The following is a 17,521-nucleotide window of genomic DNA, read 5'->3' as shown; positions in this document are numbered from 1 at the left end:
GATTAAAGTCGTAGATTTACAAGATTAAAGTAGTACATTTACGAGAATAAAGTCGTACATTTACGAGATTAAAGTCGTACATTTACGAGATTAAAGTCGTACATTTACGAGATTAAAGTCGTACATTTACAAGATTAAAGTAGTAAATTTACGAGAATAAAGTCATACATTTACGAGAATAAAGTCGTACATTTATGAGATTAAAGTCGTAAATTTACAAGATTAAAGTCGTAAATTTACGAGATTAAAGTCGTACATTTACAAGATTAAAGTCGTACATTTACTAGATTAAAGTCGTACATTTACGAGATTAAAGTCGTAGATTTACAAGATTAAATTTGTTAATTTACGAGTTTATTCTCACGAGATTATTCCTTGTAAATTTTTTATTCTCAGAAATTTACGACTTTAATCTGGTAAATGTACGACTTTATTATCGAAATTTAAAAAAAAAATAAAATTAACGTGGCCCTAATCCTCCGTCGTATCGTAGCTCTTTCTGAGTTGCGATACAAAAAAGTTTGAATATGTAAAAAAAAAAATGCAGTCTTTTCTTAATTTCTGTTTACAAATGACTAAGGTTGTATGTTAATATTTTACACAGTTAAAAAAATAAATCAGTAAAACAAATAGCCCAACACTTCATAGATGAATAGACAGACAGACAGACAGGCAGGATACTTCATCACCAAGGGGAAATTGGATTGTAACAGCAACTCGTGACATTCAACATAACAATGACGGAACAGAAAAACAAGACACAAATACAAAGCTAAAATTAAACTTAAAAATAAAAGAACAAGAGCAGCAAAGTATGATAGAGCCCCAAGGTGAATTACAAATAGAAGATCATATAGGCTATGTACATCTGGTAACAAGTGCTGTCCGTAATAATCAGCAGTCTTCATCTATTTGTGATGTTTTATAACCATAAATATGAGTAGTAGCCTATAGATAGGCTAAAGTAGGATAACTTTAAATAGGCTTAATAATTGGATACCAAGACCATATTGATGTAATGTGCCATATTAGCCTATATTATAGATAAGGCGCTTAAATCATATACTATTAAATAAGTGTGAAATAATAAAAGAAGATATGTATATATTATAAAACCACAGAGCATATAGTATGATACGAGTCCTCGTCTCTCAATCGGAAGGTCTTGGGTTCCCCAGCCCAGCTCCTTCAACAACATGTCCGATGTGTCCTTGGGCAAGACACAACTCCAAATTGCGCCCACTTCTTCGTCATGTATGAATGTGTATGAATAGGATTAGTTACTTCTTTTTGTGATGTCAGCAATACAATATAGTCTTAAACAAATATTATTCTACAAAAAATGTCTGACAAATGAACAGTAAAACACTTTACGAGACATGGCTGGTTGATTTTTTCATCAGGTTGTATATTAGAAATGTGCATAAAATCCATATGAAGTTAGTTTAATTTAGTCTGCTGTCCACATGTAATCTAAACTGAATACTTATTGTAATATATCAAATTCAACACACATGAAGAAGTGAAGAAATGAAAACTAAAAAGTAATTCCCTGTTAATCGAGTTTATTTCTTTTTTTTTTTTTTAAAGAAAAATAAGTCCTTTGTGACTTCTTTTGATAAAGGAAATAATCTTTGAATAAATTTCTGAAGTGTATAACAATGCAATTAAAAAAAAATCAACAATAAATGTAAAGAGACTTTGGACATGAAGAAATGCATTTAAATCAACAATCTTAGAGCACAGAAAAACGCAGGATTTTAAGATAAACAGTTTTTTGGGTGAACATCGCATGACACGAGTTGAAAAGTGGTCCTTTCGCGTTTCCAAACATTTGGCTTTTTACAAACAGTGCCCTGAGAGCAACGCACAGTGGGGCATCAATGTAGTGCCGATATTTCCTGCGCAATGCATGATGCGCATGATTCTGTTGTGGGAGGATGACATGAAAGCATGGAAGAATGAAAGTGGATTTCACTTACTCACTATGTACAAACAAACTATACCTACGATCCTTAAATAAAAACAACAATTTAATATGATATAATATAACATTGGTATCCCCGCTACGTGCAATTACACATGTTTTTTTTTTTAATCAAAAAAATAGGCTATAATGCAAGGAAAACCGGCCAGGAAGCATTTTTCGTCAAGGAAGCATTTTTCGTTAGAACACCACTGTGACGTATTACGTCAGCGACATATATACAAATCGCTATACCTACAATCCTTAAATAAATACAACAATTTAATATGATATAATGTGAAATTGGTATCCCCGCTACGTGCAATTACACATGTTTTTTTTTATCCCAAAAATAGGCTATAATGCAAGGAACCCCGCTGGGGAAGCATTTTTCGTCAAGGAAGCGAAAATCGTCAGAACACCACTGTGACGTATTACGCCGGCGACACACGTAGAGACGTAGAGACCAGACGCCGGGTTTGTTTATCGGTTCATTTCTGGGTATGTGCCACAGACTCTGTGCGTATTTGACTCAAAAATAGTTTGTTCTACACACCGTAAGAGTACATTACAGTCAGTATATCTGTATAGGAGTTTTGCAAATCAACGTTTTAGGTTTTCGTTGGCGATTTGGGACAAACACGTTGACATTAAATGAAGCTAGTAAGCTAACGATAACTTAGCAAGCTAACTACGATGTAAAGTTTACTTTGTTGCCAGTTTGCTTATTTTAAACTCTTTTGAAAACACAAGAAACATGTTGCTCAGACTTTGCTTGTCACTTCCACTCATTTTAAGAGTCTTTCTTTCAGGACCTGCAGAGATGTCTGGACGTGTGTGTGTCAGCATCCTCCTCCAAAGAGCTTCCAGCTGCGCGCGGCCACTCCCACCGTCACAGGTCTGTGACGTCATCGACTTCTGTGCAGCCGCTTTTTATGTTTTTTATTTTATATTTTATATTTATAAGCAGTGTTATTTACAGTTTATTACAACATACTCTAATGCTGACTGGTATATACTACCCACATGACCTGCTTCATTATTATCATTACTAACATTGTATTATTATTATTATTATTATCATTACTAACATTGTATTATTATTATTATTATTATCATTACTAACATTGTATTATTATTATTATTATTATTATTATTATTATTACTAACATTGTAGTATTATTATTATTATTATTATTATTATTATCATTACTAACATTGTATTATTATTATTATCATTACTAACATTGTATTATTATTATCATTACTAACATTGTATTATTATTATTATTATTATTATTATTATTATTATCATTACTAACATTGTATTATTATTATTATTATTATTATTATTATTATTATTATCATTACTAACATTGTATTATTATTATTATTATTATTATTATTATCATTACTAACATTGTATTATTATTATTATTATTATTATTATTATTTAGCGTCAATATATATATTCTGTACATTCTATATATTTTATTATATTATTATACTAGTCTATATTATATAACATTTCATTATTCCTCTCTTCTCTGCTGTTTACATGACGTGCTGCTATTTATCATTCCAAGTCACTTTAATCATCACTCGTCACTTTATCTTGTCATTCTCTGCGAATACTGTCTCAATTCTCAATTCCCCCAGTTAACTTCATCATTCGTTTTGTACTTGTATATACCCCCTGTTTTTATTTTTATTTATTTTATCTGTTCTGTTTGATGTGTATTTTGAGCTTTCTTGTCTGTGCTGCTGTAACGCCCAAATTTCCCCTCTGAGGATCAATAAAGTATTATCCTATCCTATCCTATGTTTGTTCAGTATACCCACTTGGAAGCATCCCCCTCTTCTCAGCCTCGATCAACCCACAATCGATACTTCTCATCCCGGGGTGCGTTCAGAGCAGACCAGTTGGGCTCCAGGTTAGAGGACTCTTTGGGAAATGGGTCTTTAAGTGGGCGACGCCTCTCAACTCGGCAGGATCTGGACTTCCATCTTAACCAGGTCCAGATCAACAGTATACTGCGGTTGAATGAGCAGGTAATGGATGACATGTTGGAAGTGGAAACACAATATTTTTCTGAGTGGACTTAGGTTTCAGCATCAGAAATACTTAAATCTAAACTCAAGATTGTTTATTTTGTAGAGAAATATATCACTATTGCATCATTGTGAAGATCTGTGTGTATGTGTCTCAGGCTGTAAGTGTTCCAGAGTTTGATGGCAGGGGACTCAGTACTGTGAGAAAGTTTGAGAGCAACCAGCTGGCTGCTAACACCCCGAATGAGGACCGTCGCAGTGCAGCCACCTGTTTACAGGTATCATTTTTCCCCTCTACCTATACAACAAGTATTTCTCAACTTTTCGCCCGCTTCTTTTTCAAATCAAATTATAATTCCTATCTTATCTTCTCCAGTCAAAGGGCATGCTCTTTGGAGTGTTTGACGGCCACGGGGGCTGGGCGTGTGCGCAGGCCGTCAGTGAGCGGCTGCTTTACTACGCGGCAGTCGCCATGATGCCCAAGCAGAGCCTGGAGGAGCTCGAGAGATGTGTGGAGCACGGCAGACCCGTTCCTCCCATTTTGCAGTGGTACAAACACCACTCGGACTTCAACTATCGGGAATCTGCATCGCTTTACATCGACCACCTCAGAGTGTTCTGGCAAGAGTTACTGGACAGTGAGGATCATGGTGAAGGCATGAGGTCAGATTTGAGTTACATGTACACATACATAATTATCTAAATAAATAGACAATAAAAACCTGCATGTGATTGGTTTTTCTTTTAACACCCTTCCATCACCTCCTGTTTTTATAGTCTTCCTGACGCTCTGGATCATGCCTTCAAACGGCTCGATGGGGACATCTCCTTAGAGGCCCAAGTCCCTCTTTCCAATGACCTGATGAAAAGCACAGCCATTCAGGTAAAACTTTATGCATTTTCTTTGTTTCTCTTTTCAAGTTCAACACACAATATTGAAACAAAGGCATCATTATCTGCTCAGGTTGCATTTGCTGGTTGCACTGCCTCTGTGGCTCATATCGGCACAGAGGGGATCCACGTTGCAAACACCGGTGACTGCAGAGTAGTACTGGGGGTGCAGGAGGAGGATGGTTCGTGGAGCGCCTTACCCCTTTCCCAGGACCACAACTCCCAAAATAAGGCTGAGGTGGATCGGATCAAGGCCCTGCACCCGTCCTCAGAGAAGGACACAGTGATCACAGATGACAGACTTCTTGGGGTGAGAGTTCTCCACTGCGCAGGCACTGTACAATTATTTCACTGCTGAATTTGTTAGGACGGTTTCTAAGCTTCTTCTTTTTTTTTTTCTCTCTTGCTGTCAGGTTCTGATGCCGCTGCGTGCTTTTGGTGACGTGCGATTCAAGTGGAGCCACGAGTTGCAGCAGAGCGTTTTAGCCGGCCTGGAGTCCAGAGTGGACCTGGACTCTCTCAATCTGTACCAGTACACTCCACCTAACTACTTAACGCCGCCCTATTTGGACGTGGCACCCGACATAACCTATCACAAGCTGAGGCCCAAGGACCGCTTTCTGATCCTCGGCACTGACGGCCTGTGGGATGAACTGTCGAGCGAGGAGGCTGTACGACTCGTTGGAGAGCACCTCAGTGGGATTCACCTCCAGGTGTGTGTTTGGAGTCACTGTGACAAGTATAATTCTCCTGAACCACAGCACACAGCTCGTATGTAATAACCACTCGTTTTTCTTTTATTTTATTTAACCTTTATTGAACCAGGTTGTTCCCATTGAGATTAAAAACCTCTTTTTCAAGGGAGACCTGGCTGAGACAGACAGCAGCAAGAACACAAAGTTACAGACGAAAATACAAAGAGAGACACAGTACAGTTTATAAAACACAACATTTTGGATTGAAACAGAACCATCTATGAGTCATAGAGCTCCTTGAGCTTTAAGTCATTCTGCAACAGATTCCAGGCTGAGGGTGCAGAGTACCCAAAAGCCCTTTTCCCAATTTCTGTCTTCTTATCCTTATCAATTTAAAGTCCTTCTGTTCTTTATTCTTTCAGGCTCCAGTTTCTCCATCAGAGAGGCAGCTGAAATTGGGTCAGATGCATGAACTCCTGCTTAAGCGCAGGGCCCGCGCATCCCCGGCTCCGGACACCAATGCCGCCACGCACCTCATCAGGCGCGCTCTCGGCACAGGGGAGTACGGAGAGCTGTGCCACGAGAGACTAGCCTCTATGCTCGCTCTGCCAGAGGACCTGGCTCGCATGTACAGGGACGATATCACAGCCACTGTGGTGTATCTGAACTCTAACCTGGCCAGACCCCAACACGACTGAAATTGAAACAAAGAAATTTCCAGTGTTTTATATGCAAAGATTACAAATCTATCAACTCATAATATGTTCTATATTTATAATAAAAGCATCTATCAGGTCAAAACACATATTTTCTGGAGAAAGGCTTTTCGTCCTGTACTGTTTTAATGAAGGACTGTTTTTACAGACATCTTGAGTTGCATGTTACTAAAAGAAATGTTGAAAAGAAGCCCAATGTATAATGCAGACACTTACATCGTTCCTTGCCTGCAACTACTTTTATGCCTTTTTTTTCCCTTGCACAGTTTGCTTTTAGACAATCAGTCTGTGAGATTTCTGTCTTGTTTACTTGACCTTTGTTTAAACTGTGAAGTACAGTCTGTGTAATTGTTGTGTCCCCCATGTGTTTGTTATGTGTTGTACTGACACTCCGCTCACTGTGAAAAAGATGCAGATGTTACAGATAACATAATCTATCTATTGTTTCGTTTTTGACGTCAGAGCCGTTGTCAATAAAAAGTGAATGAAAACAAAACGAAGGAACATAACTGTCATTTACATTTTGGTAAAAAAACATCCAAAGCTGTGTGGGAAACAACGTTTTCAAAATAAACGTTGCTAGAACGTTAGCTGCTGAGTGTCGTGGGAGCCAATCTGATCCTGGAGTGTTTTGTAAACACATGCATGCTTTCCTGCAAGAAAGTTCATCTCTAATGGTCTGATTTCCCTGCAAACAGAATCCAACCAACCCTACATCTAGAATTTAATACATGCTGTAAGTGTTTTCCTTTTTTTAAATTTTACAGACAATATGACATTAAATGAAGAATTGGATTATGATTACATGTAAAAGTGATGTCATCATTTGAAAAGGTGATTGTATAGAGCCTCGCTGTATAAACACACCTGCATGCCCTGACATTGCTGGAGGTCACCTCTAGACACCCACTTTGTTTATTTTTACAAACCCTTCAGAGATAAAATCAAACAACTGCTCCGTTAGCATCAATAGGGGCAGAGTGGAGCACAGCGCCCCCCCCCCCCCCCCCCCCCCCCCCCGCCGCACTGAATCAGGATGCTCTTTTTTAAATGTCATTTACCTGGAAGGCTGCCATTGGGGGACGAAGCAGAAGATCCAGTTTGTGGATGTTTCCAGAGATTGTGGATTTAAGATCTGAGGCTTTCTATACTACAGGACATGATGGGGAGCAGCAGGATTTCAAGGGAGTTCTCTATTCTGTGCCAAATACAGGTGAGATATTGAAAAAGTAATTAGTAAATGATTTAAAGCTTGTTCATACAACCTCTGTCAGGAAAACGACACACTCCTACCACATCATAATCTGTTTACAGCTTCCTTTTATTAGAATAGCTTTAATACATTTTTATATAACATATTGTTTAAACTTTTACTAATATGTTTTATGTGTCTGATGATGTTTTACCTTCTGTTTAAGGGTTTTTTGTTATTTTTTGGACATGCCTTGCCTTACCTTGTAGCTTTTGTTTCTTACAAGATTTGTTGTCGAAATTCTTTTGTTTCAAGTCGGCTCTTATTGTGTAATCTTGTCTGAAAAGAAAAAGAATAACTGAGCATTTGGAAGGATGGCTTTTATTTAACTGTTATTCACAAATACGACACATGTTTGCCGTCCTCTTTTTTTTCCCCCTCAGTGTTTGGCCTTTCTGGCTGCAGCACGAATTGCACCATGCAGCAACAGAATCATTTGCTCAAATAATGAAAGCAAAAATCTAGAGGTAAATGTAATGCTCATGATGTAAATTTACACTTATGGTTTATCAATTAGATTGTAATGTGACCTGATATGTTTTATAGAACCCAGCTGAAATGGGCCAAGAGCAGCTCCTTGCTGTTGAGTTTCGACACAGGTCTATCAGTCTGACAAGAATAAAGAGGGAGTGGGTCATTCCAGTAATCAACTTCCCAGAGAACGACAGGGGTCCATATCCCAAATACATGGTGAAGGTAAGGGCGGTAGTATTCAACAATATAGGCTACTTATTCTTGTATAGGGGAGAGCGGGGTATCTTGTCACACTTTTGGCTTTCACCTAAAATTCTCGGTCTAAGTATATCACAGTCACTCAATTTCTATACCAAATTAAATATTAATTTCTTGTGCACAAATGTATAATCTTCAGATTTTCACTTGTCACTTAAATAATAAATTCTACATGATCAAGTACAGAGTGTGTATTTGTGACAAGTTGCCCCATCACGAGGTATGTTGTCACACTATGCGGGGTAAATTGTCACAGTATATTTTTCAACAAATAATAACATGTATCACACTTATTCTTGCATTTGAAAGTCTGATTTATTGAAACAGCTGTTTTCAATACCAGTGCTTCATCAGTGTCAGTGCATAAAAAACGATGCAGACCAAAACACCTAAAAAACTACAAATAGCCTAAACACAAACAGATTCATGTTGAACTATGTCTTTTTTTTTTTTTTTAAACTACAACCTCCACTGAAATATGTTCTTCGTTGTGCTTCAGATCAAGTCCAGCAATGATGAAAAAGTTGCAATAACCTACAAGATCAGTGGACCTGGTGCTGATCAGCCTCCTGAGGGGGTTTTCACTGTTGATCGGAGATCTGGGGTGCTGTATGTGACTCAGCCGCTCGACAGGGAGAAGACAGCTAATTACAGTGTGAGATAAAAAAAAAAATCAAGAACTTTGTTTTTGTCCTTATTCTAGATAACTTGTATTATTATGACGTCACGTGTGGTATGTGTTACAGCTGTGGGCCCATGCACTGAATGAGGGTGTTAAAGCTGAGGAGCCCATGGAGCTCATAATCAACATCATCGACCAGAATGACAACTCTCCAAAATTCACACAAAACCCTTTCTACGGCCGAGTGAACGAGAGCGCTGAGATCGGTGAGAGAGAAATAACACACAGACACTTTAGACACACGATGGTATATAAACACGCAATGATTCTTAAACATTTTGAAATACTTTTTAAACACACATGCAGAAAATAAATACACATTTTCTGTTTTGTTTTTTTCATTTGATTTGATCTGATAATCACATAACACTTTGGCCATATTGTCTCTTGAAATTAATAATGTCATTAAAGGCTTTATATGCGGTTTTTTTTATCCAGCAGATGTCGCCCTTTGAGCACCAGCATGAAACCAAAACAACTTGCGCTGCATTGTTGTGTTAGCATGCTAATGCTAGCGATCTTAACTATGCTCATATCTTCACACTGCATGTAAATTTACCCCGCAATGAGCGTGATCTAGAAACACAGTTAAGCAGTGAGTACAGTATGTTATTCTTCTTTTCTCTAGTCCCTCAATTAAACAACTTTTATACACGAGGGGAGGAGTCGGCCGGCCGTCCGGGCGATGTAAACAAACTGAAGATAGGACTCAGAAAACTTGGAAAGCATCACAGACAGTGGGACTCGGGTGTTACACCCATTGTAGACAGTCATGACTCACAGAGTTATTTTCAGAGGATATACTTGATTTCTATTATATTTAAGTGTGAAAAATCACATATAAAGCCTTTAAAGCATATTTTATTTAGTCGAATTTACTGAATTGAAAAATTCACAAACTTCACTCTGCACTTCTAAAATGCAATCAATAATCACCTGTTTTTTTTTCACTAGATGACATCATCACAAAGATAACAGCAGTGGATAAAGATGACCCACAGACAAGCAATGCGATGATCAGATACAGAATAAAGGCTCAGATGCCTCAAATGCCCGAAAAGGACATGTTTGCAATAAACCCAGTGAGCGGAGCGATCAGTGTGAAGGCTCTTGGACTTGACAGAGAGGTAATGGGATCAAAGGATGACAACATTGCTTTCCCTTTTTTCCAAAACTGTGTCATTTTTTTTTGTTTCTCTTGTGACTCACTGCCCTTTGTTAGACTCACTCACAGTACAAGCTGATCGTCGAGGCTGCAGACATGGAGGGACACGGGTTAGTATCCACCTGCACTGTCATCATAAGCATCACAGACAGCAACGACAATGCTCCAGAGTTCACCGTCACATCTGTGAGTTAAAACGAAAGTTACGAATGTAACTACGGCTCTATGAATCCCGAATGACTGTCAGAGGCGGTGCTTAAAGCACTGAATATTCCCCTCGCGCATGCGCAGTTTGAGTATGTATACCAACAATGTCACTTGTGACCCCTGCATGACCCAAGAGAGGTTATATCTTCCGGTGTCGTTCCTACAGAATCTTCTTGTGGGACCACAAGGAAGGGACCACTTTCGGAAGAAATGCTGTGTTTCGGCCATAGAGTGATGCCTGAACCATCCGGACTCCACCTCAGGCATGAGACGCTTATTGACAGGGCTTGTAACTCACTGACGCGCTTAGCTGAAATAATGGCCAGTAGGAATGCGGTCTTACATGACACCCACTTCAGCTCTGCCCTTGTCAAGGGCTCAAAGGGAGGCTGGCATAGGGCGTCCAGCACCAGAGGTAGATCCCATGTTGGAGTTCTTGGAACTCTTGGGGGATGCAACCTCTGAGCCCCCCTAAGAAAGAGGGACACTAGATTGTGACTCCCTACTGTGCCATTGTCGATTCTAGCATGTCGACATGATATTGCCGCCACATACACTCTCAGGGTAGAAGGAGACTGGCCATCTTCCAGGAGGGACTGCAGGAACTCCAGGCCAGTAGGCACAGCGCAAAGGACTGGGTCTTCCCTTCGGCTGACACACCAATCAGAGAAAAGCTTCCACCTGTTGTCCTACTGCAGACAGGTGGATGGTGCTCTGGTGTTCATTATGGTCTGCCTGACAGGGTCCACGCAGCTGCTCAGCAGCGGTTCGGGCCCTCCAGCGGCCAAACCCACAGTTTGATGCGCTGAGGATTGGGCTGCCAGATCCGACCCCCCAGTTGAGACAGTAGGTCTGTGCTGTCGGGGAGGCACCACGGTGTGCCGCGTCAGAGTCTGTGAAGCAGAGAGAACCATATCCTTACTGGCCAGAAGGGGGCCACCAGTAACATCCTGTGACCCTCTTGAAGCACTCTCTGAAGTGTTGGCCAAATCAGAGGAAGCGGCGGAAAGGTATACAGAAGACCCTCTGGCCCAGGATGAGCAAGTGCATCCTGGCACAGAGGGCTGGTTGCCTCTGTCAGGGAGAACCAGAGTGGGCAGTGGGTTGACATCTCTGAGGCAAAGAGATCCACCTCTGCTCGGCCGAAGAGGCCCCAGATTGTGTGCACCACCTCTGGGTGGAGGCGCCACTCCCCTGGTGGAGGCTTGTGACGGGAGAGGAAATAGGCAAGCTGATTCCGACTCCCCGGGAAATACATTGCCCGCAGGCTGGCCAGACGGGGGGCTTCCCAAGTCAGGAGGTCCTGGGATACCTGCAGCAGCTGTGCAGACTTGGTGCCGCCCTGATGGTTGATATGGAAGACAGTCGAGATGTTGTCCAACCGTATGAGCAGATGCCTTCCCCTCAGATACGGCAGGAAGTGCTGGAGAGCGAGATGCACCGCTTGCAGCTCTAGTACATTGATGTGTTCGGTGCGGTTTCGCCCCGACCACTGTCCCTGAGCTGTCCTGTTCTGCCACACTGCACCTCATCCTGAGGGGCAGGCATCTGTGGTGACAATCTCTCTTCGTGGTCTGGGAGGGGTTTAGACAACTTTTTTCCAGGTTTACCTTGAGGCCCAGCTGGGCAACATGGGAGAGAAGGCAAGCTGTGTCCTGGACCACCTGAGCCTGGGATGGGGCACAGATCAGCCAGTCGTCCAGATACGGCAGAATCTTCATGCCCTGAGACTGCAGAGGTGCAAGGGCTGCTGTCATGCACCTGGTGAACACTCTTGGAGAGAGGGAGAGCCCAAATGGAAGCACCCTGAACTGCCAGTGGCGGCCTTAATATGCAAAACGCACGAACTGCCTGTGTTGCGGTGCAATGGGGACATGAAAGTAGGCGTCCTTCAAGTCTATGGATGTAAACCAGTCCCCCAGGGCGACAGTTCGCAAAACCTCCGCAGTGGTTATCATATGGAATGGTAATACTTTCATATACCTGTTGAGTCTCCTCAAGTCCAACACTGGATGGAATCCGCTGGTCTTTTTTGTGACAAGGAAGTATGTTGAATAGAAGCCTCTGTGGTGCGACAGAGGATCTACGGCCTCGATTGCGTCCTCGGCTGGGAGGGCGGATAACTCCTGGTCCAGTACTCGGGCTTTTGCCGGGTCGCTGATGATTGTGTGTTTGATCCGGCCGGAAGAAGGGGGCTGCTGTCGGAACTGTAGCTTGTACCCGTGGGTTAAGGTGGTAACCACCCAGGGGTCTGAAGCGTGTGCAGCTCGATATCCAAGCTGCTGGTGGGAAAAGTACCCGACAGCCGGCCCCGTAACCTCAGTTCCCCCGGCCTCTAGAGGCCCTGGAGGGGCGGCGGATAGGATCCGGGGCTCGAGGTGACCTGTAGGACGAGTGGGCAGTGCCACGAAAGTCCCTGGCACAAAAGTCCCTGGCTGGCCTCTGTGCGGGATGCAGCCAGTGGAGGGTACAAACTTAAACTTTGGCTAATTAGCTTCGGCGAAACACAGCCACTAATTTGCCAGGAAATTTTAAGAAAACGAAACACGTACCTTATGTCCGTAGAGGGGAGTGAGAGGCTACCCTACCAGTGTCAGGTACAAACAAACAAACCGTTCCCAAAGAGGGTTGGATGGCCGTCGCAGCCCTTGGAGGGCGAAAACTTTGCTGCACCGACCGACACAGTCCCAAGGCTACCAGCGACTGTTATTAAGTTTTTTTTTTCCTTTTAGTAAGTTCCATACAATTAGCTTCGGCTAATGCTCTAGGAGTAGATGCAAACTGCATGCGAGAAGAAAAAAGGAACAGAACCCCGGATGACACCGGAAGATATAACCTCTCTCGGGTCATCCAGGGGTCACAAGTGACATTGTTGGTATACATACTCGAACTGGGAATATTCAGTGCTTTAAGCACCGTCTCTGGCGGTCAGCAGGGATGAAATAGAACTGCCCAAAAATACTTCATGGTAATGTTAAAAGAATGTTTAATTTTTTTTTGACTGAGTTCAGCATTGTTTTCTTACTTTTTTCCCCAGATATCCACATCAGTCCCTGAGAGTGAGGTCGGAGTCGAGGTAGTAAGGATAAAGGTCACTGACAAGGATGAGTTAGGATCTCCAAATGCCAACACCCGATACTCGATAATCAAGGGCAATGAGGGGGGGGACTTCAAAATCAGCACGGGCTCCAATAAAATGGAAGGAATACTTAAAACGGCCAAGGTAAGTAAAAAAAACAATATAATAATGTAAGTATAATAATGAGTATTTGTTGTGTTGCTCTGACTCCTCTTTCCTGACTCTCTCCATCATTTACAAGGAGCTGGATTTCGAGAGGATTCCTGTCTTTTTCCTTCTGGTGGCGGTGACAAATGAAGCGCCGTTTTCTGGCTCGGAGTTAACTTCAACAGCCACGGTCACCATAACAGTCGTGGACAAGAATGAGCCTCCCGTTTTCAGTCCGGCAGAAATCCAAGTGAGCATCTCAGAGGATGCGGATGTAGAGAGTTTGGTGGTTGACCTCAGAGCCAAGGACCCGGACACAGCCAGGAAACAGAGAGTTAGGTAATAGTGACACATACATACAATTTTCACACAAGTCCATATTGTGAATTTAACATATAGGCTTTATATACATTATAATACTTAACTTAAAAATGTCCTTGCTTTCAGATATAAACTACACAATGACACAGCAGGGTGGCTGAGTGTGGATAAAGACACAGGATCAGTCACAGTTAGAAGCAGAATGGACAGAGAGTCAAACCGTGTCAAAGACAGCAAATACACCATTTTAGTTTTGTCTTATGACGATGGTAAATCTGTACTTTTAGTCTCTTCTTTCTTCTATGTCAGTCTTTACACCTGACTGAGTGATAACGCTGCTGTGTCTTCATTTGTCTTTCATCACCCCTTGTAGACTCAGTCCCAGCTACAGGCACAGGCACTCTGGTTGTGAGTCTATTCGACGTGAATGATCATCGTCCTGTGATCCGGCAGAGGAAGGTCAGTCTTTGCAACAGTGACCCTTTACCCGCCCTGCTCGACATCGTGGACCTTGACGGTACAGGTCACGCTGGACCATTTACTGTCGAACTTCAGGGAGAGCACAGGACCAACTGGACTGTTAGCACCAATTCCACAAGTGAGAGAGCTCGAACAAAACCCCGGAGACAACATGAACAGCTGACCTATTTAATTTGCAACCTGATGGAAAAAGAATCAGGCCCTTTTGCAGCTTAAAGGCGATAGATATGCGATTTTTCACACTTAAATGTAGAAATCAAGTATATCCTTGATCCTGAAAATAACTCTGTGAGTCATGACTGTCTACAATGGGTGTAACACCCGAGTCCCACTGTCTGTGATGTTTTCAGAGTTTTCAGAGTCCTAGCTTCAGTTTGTTTACATCGCCGGGATGGCCAGCTGACTCATCCCCTCGCGAATAAAAGTTGTTTAATTGAGGGACTAGATAAAAGAAGAATAACATACTGTACTCACTGCTTAACTGCGTTTCTAGATCATTGTCATTTCGGGTAAATTTACATGCAGTGTGAAGATACGAGCATAATAAAGACCGCTAGCATTAGCATGCTAACACAACAATGCAGCGCGAGTTGTTTTGGTTTCATGCTGGTGTTCAAGGGTGACATCTGCTGGATCAAAAAATCGCATATAAAGCCTTTAAACCTATAGTCCACTGCTTACATGTATTCATATATTTTATTTGATCTTATTTTGGAACTTTTTCCGGACGTGTGCACCTGGTGTTGCAACAAACAAAATGTCTGGTACTCTTTTCCAATAGAGTCTTCAATCTGTTTATTATAGTTCATGATCGGGGTTCACTAATTGCAACATAAATGTCCCATTCTGTCCAACACATCATGAAGCATAAACTGTTACATCTAAGTCAACCCGACACGGTCAAAAAACTATATGCTTCCAAACACACACCTGAATCTAATTACCTGGAGCCTTGGCTTTATTCACAGCATAAGTCAAGACTCCACCTAGTGTTCAGTGTCGGAATTATACTCAAATACAAATTCATAGTGTTCTTGCAAGAGTCAAATAAAACAAGGATTTTGGCTCCTATAACGTCATAACTAAACAAAATGTCAGTTGTTTTCTTGAGATCTCAGTGTTTTCCCTACCATTATATTAGGGGGGCGGCCCGCCCATCTGTCTGTGCATCTAAACTGCAGTTAGATGTGCAAGAGATAACCCAGCTCCCCATTCATTACACATGTATTTAACCAAAAGATCAAGCCCTGCTGAAGTGCTGATTCTGCATTTTTCTGTGCTTGCAGGCAACATGGCTGCACTGACCCCCAAAAGAGAGCTGTCACCCGGGGACTACATCGTGCTGATGCGTATCTATGATGCTGGCATGCTCTACCAAGACAGCACACTAGTGGTAGAAATATGTCAGTGTCAAGGTGCAGTCTCTACCTGCTTCATCCCCCGCTCTGCACCTCATTTGCGTATTCCCTCTCTTGCAACTACAGTTCTCGGAGCGATTTTTGTTTTTTTGTGTAAGTATAGCGTCACTTGATGCCCTAGATTTTTGGCTTGGTTCTGTCTTTAATTACTCTGATTTATTATTTCATTGACTACAGTGCTGCTCTTGCTGCTGCTGTTGTTGCTGAGAAGGAGGAGGAGGTCTGAAAAGGGTGTGGCACTTCTTGAGGATTTACCCAGAGACAACATCTTCTTCTATAACGAGGAGGGAGGAGGGGAAGATGACCAGGTAGGTGACAAAAGACTGCTGCTGAACAATATCCACATGTCAGATGTCTTCTCTCAAATTTGATCATAGAAATAGTTTGTTGGAGCTATTTAATTGTTGTTAGAATTAGTCTTGGTATTTAGTTTACTAATATTTGGGTGGTGTATTTAATTATTCTACACATTTTCTTTATTTAGAATAGATTTTGGGTAATATTTTCTTCATTATATTTTCTGCATTAGTATTTTTTGTTAGGTATTTGGGTAACACTGTGGGCCTGCGTACATCACATCCCCATGGTGCATCAGTGGTCATTTGATTATGTTTGATATTAGTTTATTAGGTTTATTTTGATTTGTTTTTGTTTTTGGACAAATAGCCACAAAGTTACAAACATGGAAGTGGAAATGGCCTTGAGTTGTTTTCCCCTCACCACACAACTTATTCAACTTTTCTTTGAACCAGTTAACCTAATGTAACCTGAGAGAAAAAAAAGGTCAACAATGTGCCTTGAATACAATTGCTTGCATGGCATTTCTGCTTTCAAATGCTTTTAAGCACATCACACCAAATGTTGAGGCTCTCATTGATATGTATTTAAACTCTTCACATGTTTACATTATTTTTATGTCATGATATTACTTCTGGTATTTTATAGGTCTAACTTCTGATATTTATCGGTCTAACAGGGTCCTAAGTCTCTAACTAGACTCTTCTCCTCTGTCGCCCCCCGGTGGTGGAATGAACTTCCAAACTCCATGTGATCTGCAGAGTCCCTCTGCACCTTTAAGAAAAAGCTAAAGACCCAGCTCTTTCATGAATACCTACTAACTTAATGATGATGGTCTCCATATTATTGATGATGATGATGGTTGTGACGATGGTTTTTGTTTGATAACGACGACTTATAAGATGGTTTCTATACTGATTAGAGCTCTCAAGAACTGCCCTCAGTGTTGTGCTTTGCCTGTCAGCACCTGTGTGTCCAATCAGACTCAAAGCTGATCGTTTGCTCTTACTGACATTGTTCCCTTTTTTCTAGATCCTTGCTTGTGTTCTACTTACTCTCTGATGTACGTCGCTTTGAATAAAAGCGGCTGCTAAGTGAATTGTAGAATTGTAGTAACTCAGGGAGTGTATCTGTTATTTTGTTGAATATACTGAAGGTCTGTTTTCTCCCTATATGTTGTCAGGAGTATGACCTCAGCTTACTCCACAGAGGGCTTGATAACCGTCCTGAAGTCTTCAGTACTGATGTTTCCCCCACTGTCCAAAGCCGACCATGCTACCGCCTACAACCCCGAGCCAATGAAGAGATTGGCCAATTCATTGAGGACGTGAGCGATGCTTAGTTTTATATATAGGAATTTTGAATGCTGTGTTTAGGTGTAATATTTATTCAATGTTTGTGAGTGAGTGTTTTTAACTCTC

The 17,521-nt window shown here is 41.5% G+C and overlaps 2 protein-coding genes across 3 annotated transcripts in view; both read left to right on the top strand.

The window, feature by feature from the left end:
* The first annotated feature begins 2,382 nt into the window (after positions 1–2,382).
* Positions 2,383–7,036, top strand: pdp2 (putative pyruvate dehydrogenase phosphatase isoenzyme 2). Of its 2 annotated transcripts, none has more exons than XM_020652902.3 (9): positions 2,383–2,467; positions 2,779–2,864; positions 3,800–4,018; positions 4,177–4,296; positions 4,395–4,681; positions 4,796–4,901; positions 4,983–5,219; positions 5,323–5,622; positions 6,027–7,036. In XM_020652902.3, the coding sequence occupies exons 2-9, from the start codon at positions 2,790–2,792 to the stop codon at positions 6,300–6,302; spliced, it is 1,620 nt and encodes a 539-aa protein (XP_020508558.2). In that variant the 5' UTR covers positions 2,383–2,467; positions 2,779–2,789; the 3' UTR covers positions 6,303–7,036. The 2 variants fall into 2 exon arrangements, with proteins under 2 accessions (XP_020508558.2, XP_029136826.1); XM_029280993.2 differs by having other exon boundaries at positions 2,465–2,485.
* A 351-nt stretch (positions 7,037–7,387) lies between these two features.
* LOC109998153 (B-cadherin-like) overlaps positions 7,388–17,521 on the top strand; it is an 11,908-nt gene continuing 1,774 nt past the window's right edge. The window contains exons 1-14 of the mRNA XM_020652903.3: positions 7,388–7,533; positions 7,956–8,039; positions 8,119–8,268; positions 8,804–8,959; positions 9,051–9,192; positions 9,941–10,113; positions 10,209–10,337; positions 13,396–13,581; positions 13,679–13,923; positions 14,032–14,174; positions 14,279–14,503; positions 15,672–15,896; positions 15,981–16,111; positions 17,284–17,427. Of these exons, the coding sequence (XP_020508559.2) occupies positions 7,480–7,533; positions 7,956–8,039; positions 8,119–8,268; positions 8,804–8,959; positions 9,051–9,192; positions 9,941–10,113; positions 10,209–10,337; positions 13,396–13,581; positions 13,679–13,923; positions 14,032–14,174; positions 14,279–14,503; positions 15,672–15,896; positions 15,981–16,111; positions 17,284–17,427 (2,187 nt within the window). The 5' untranslated portion in view covers positions 7,388–7,479. The remainder of the gene's footprint in view (positions 7,534–7,955; positions 8,040–8,118; positions 8,269–8,803; positions 8,960–9,050; positions 9,193–9,940; positions 10,114–10,208; positions 10,338–13,395; positions 13,582–13,678; positions 13,924–14,031; positions 14,175–14,278; positions 14,504–15,671; positions 15,897–15,980; positions 16,112–17,283; positions 17,428–17,521) is intronic.

This window comes from Labrus bergylta, chromosome 7 (genome assembly GCF_963930695.1).
Source record: "Labrus bergylta chromosome 7, fLabBer1.1, whole genome shotgun sequence".
Taxonomy (NCBI): Eukaryota; Metazoa; Chordata; class Actinopteri; order Labriformes; family Labridae; genus Labrus; species Labrus bergylta.
Note: the sequence above shows the minus strand (reverse complement) of the source record. Positions and strands in the feature narration are given on the sequence as shown.

Bases quoted from the DNA above. Each gene is read 5' to 3' on its own strand.
- pdp2 (XM_020652902.3), top strand. From the start codon at position 2,790: ATGTCTGGACGTGTGTGTGTCAGCATCCTCCTCCAAAGAGCTTCCAGC. The intron at 4,019-4,176 runs GTAATGGATGAC...TATGTGTCTCAG, and splicing joins TACTGCGGTTGAATGAGCAG to GCTGTAAGTGTTCCAGAGTT. The intron at 5,220-5,322 runs GTGAGAGTTCTC...TCTTGCTGTCAG, and splicing joins CAGATGACAGACTTCTTGGG to GTTCTGATGCCGCTGCGTGC.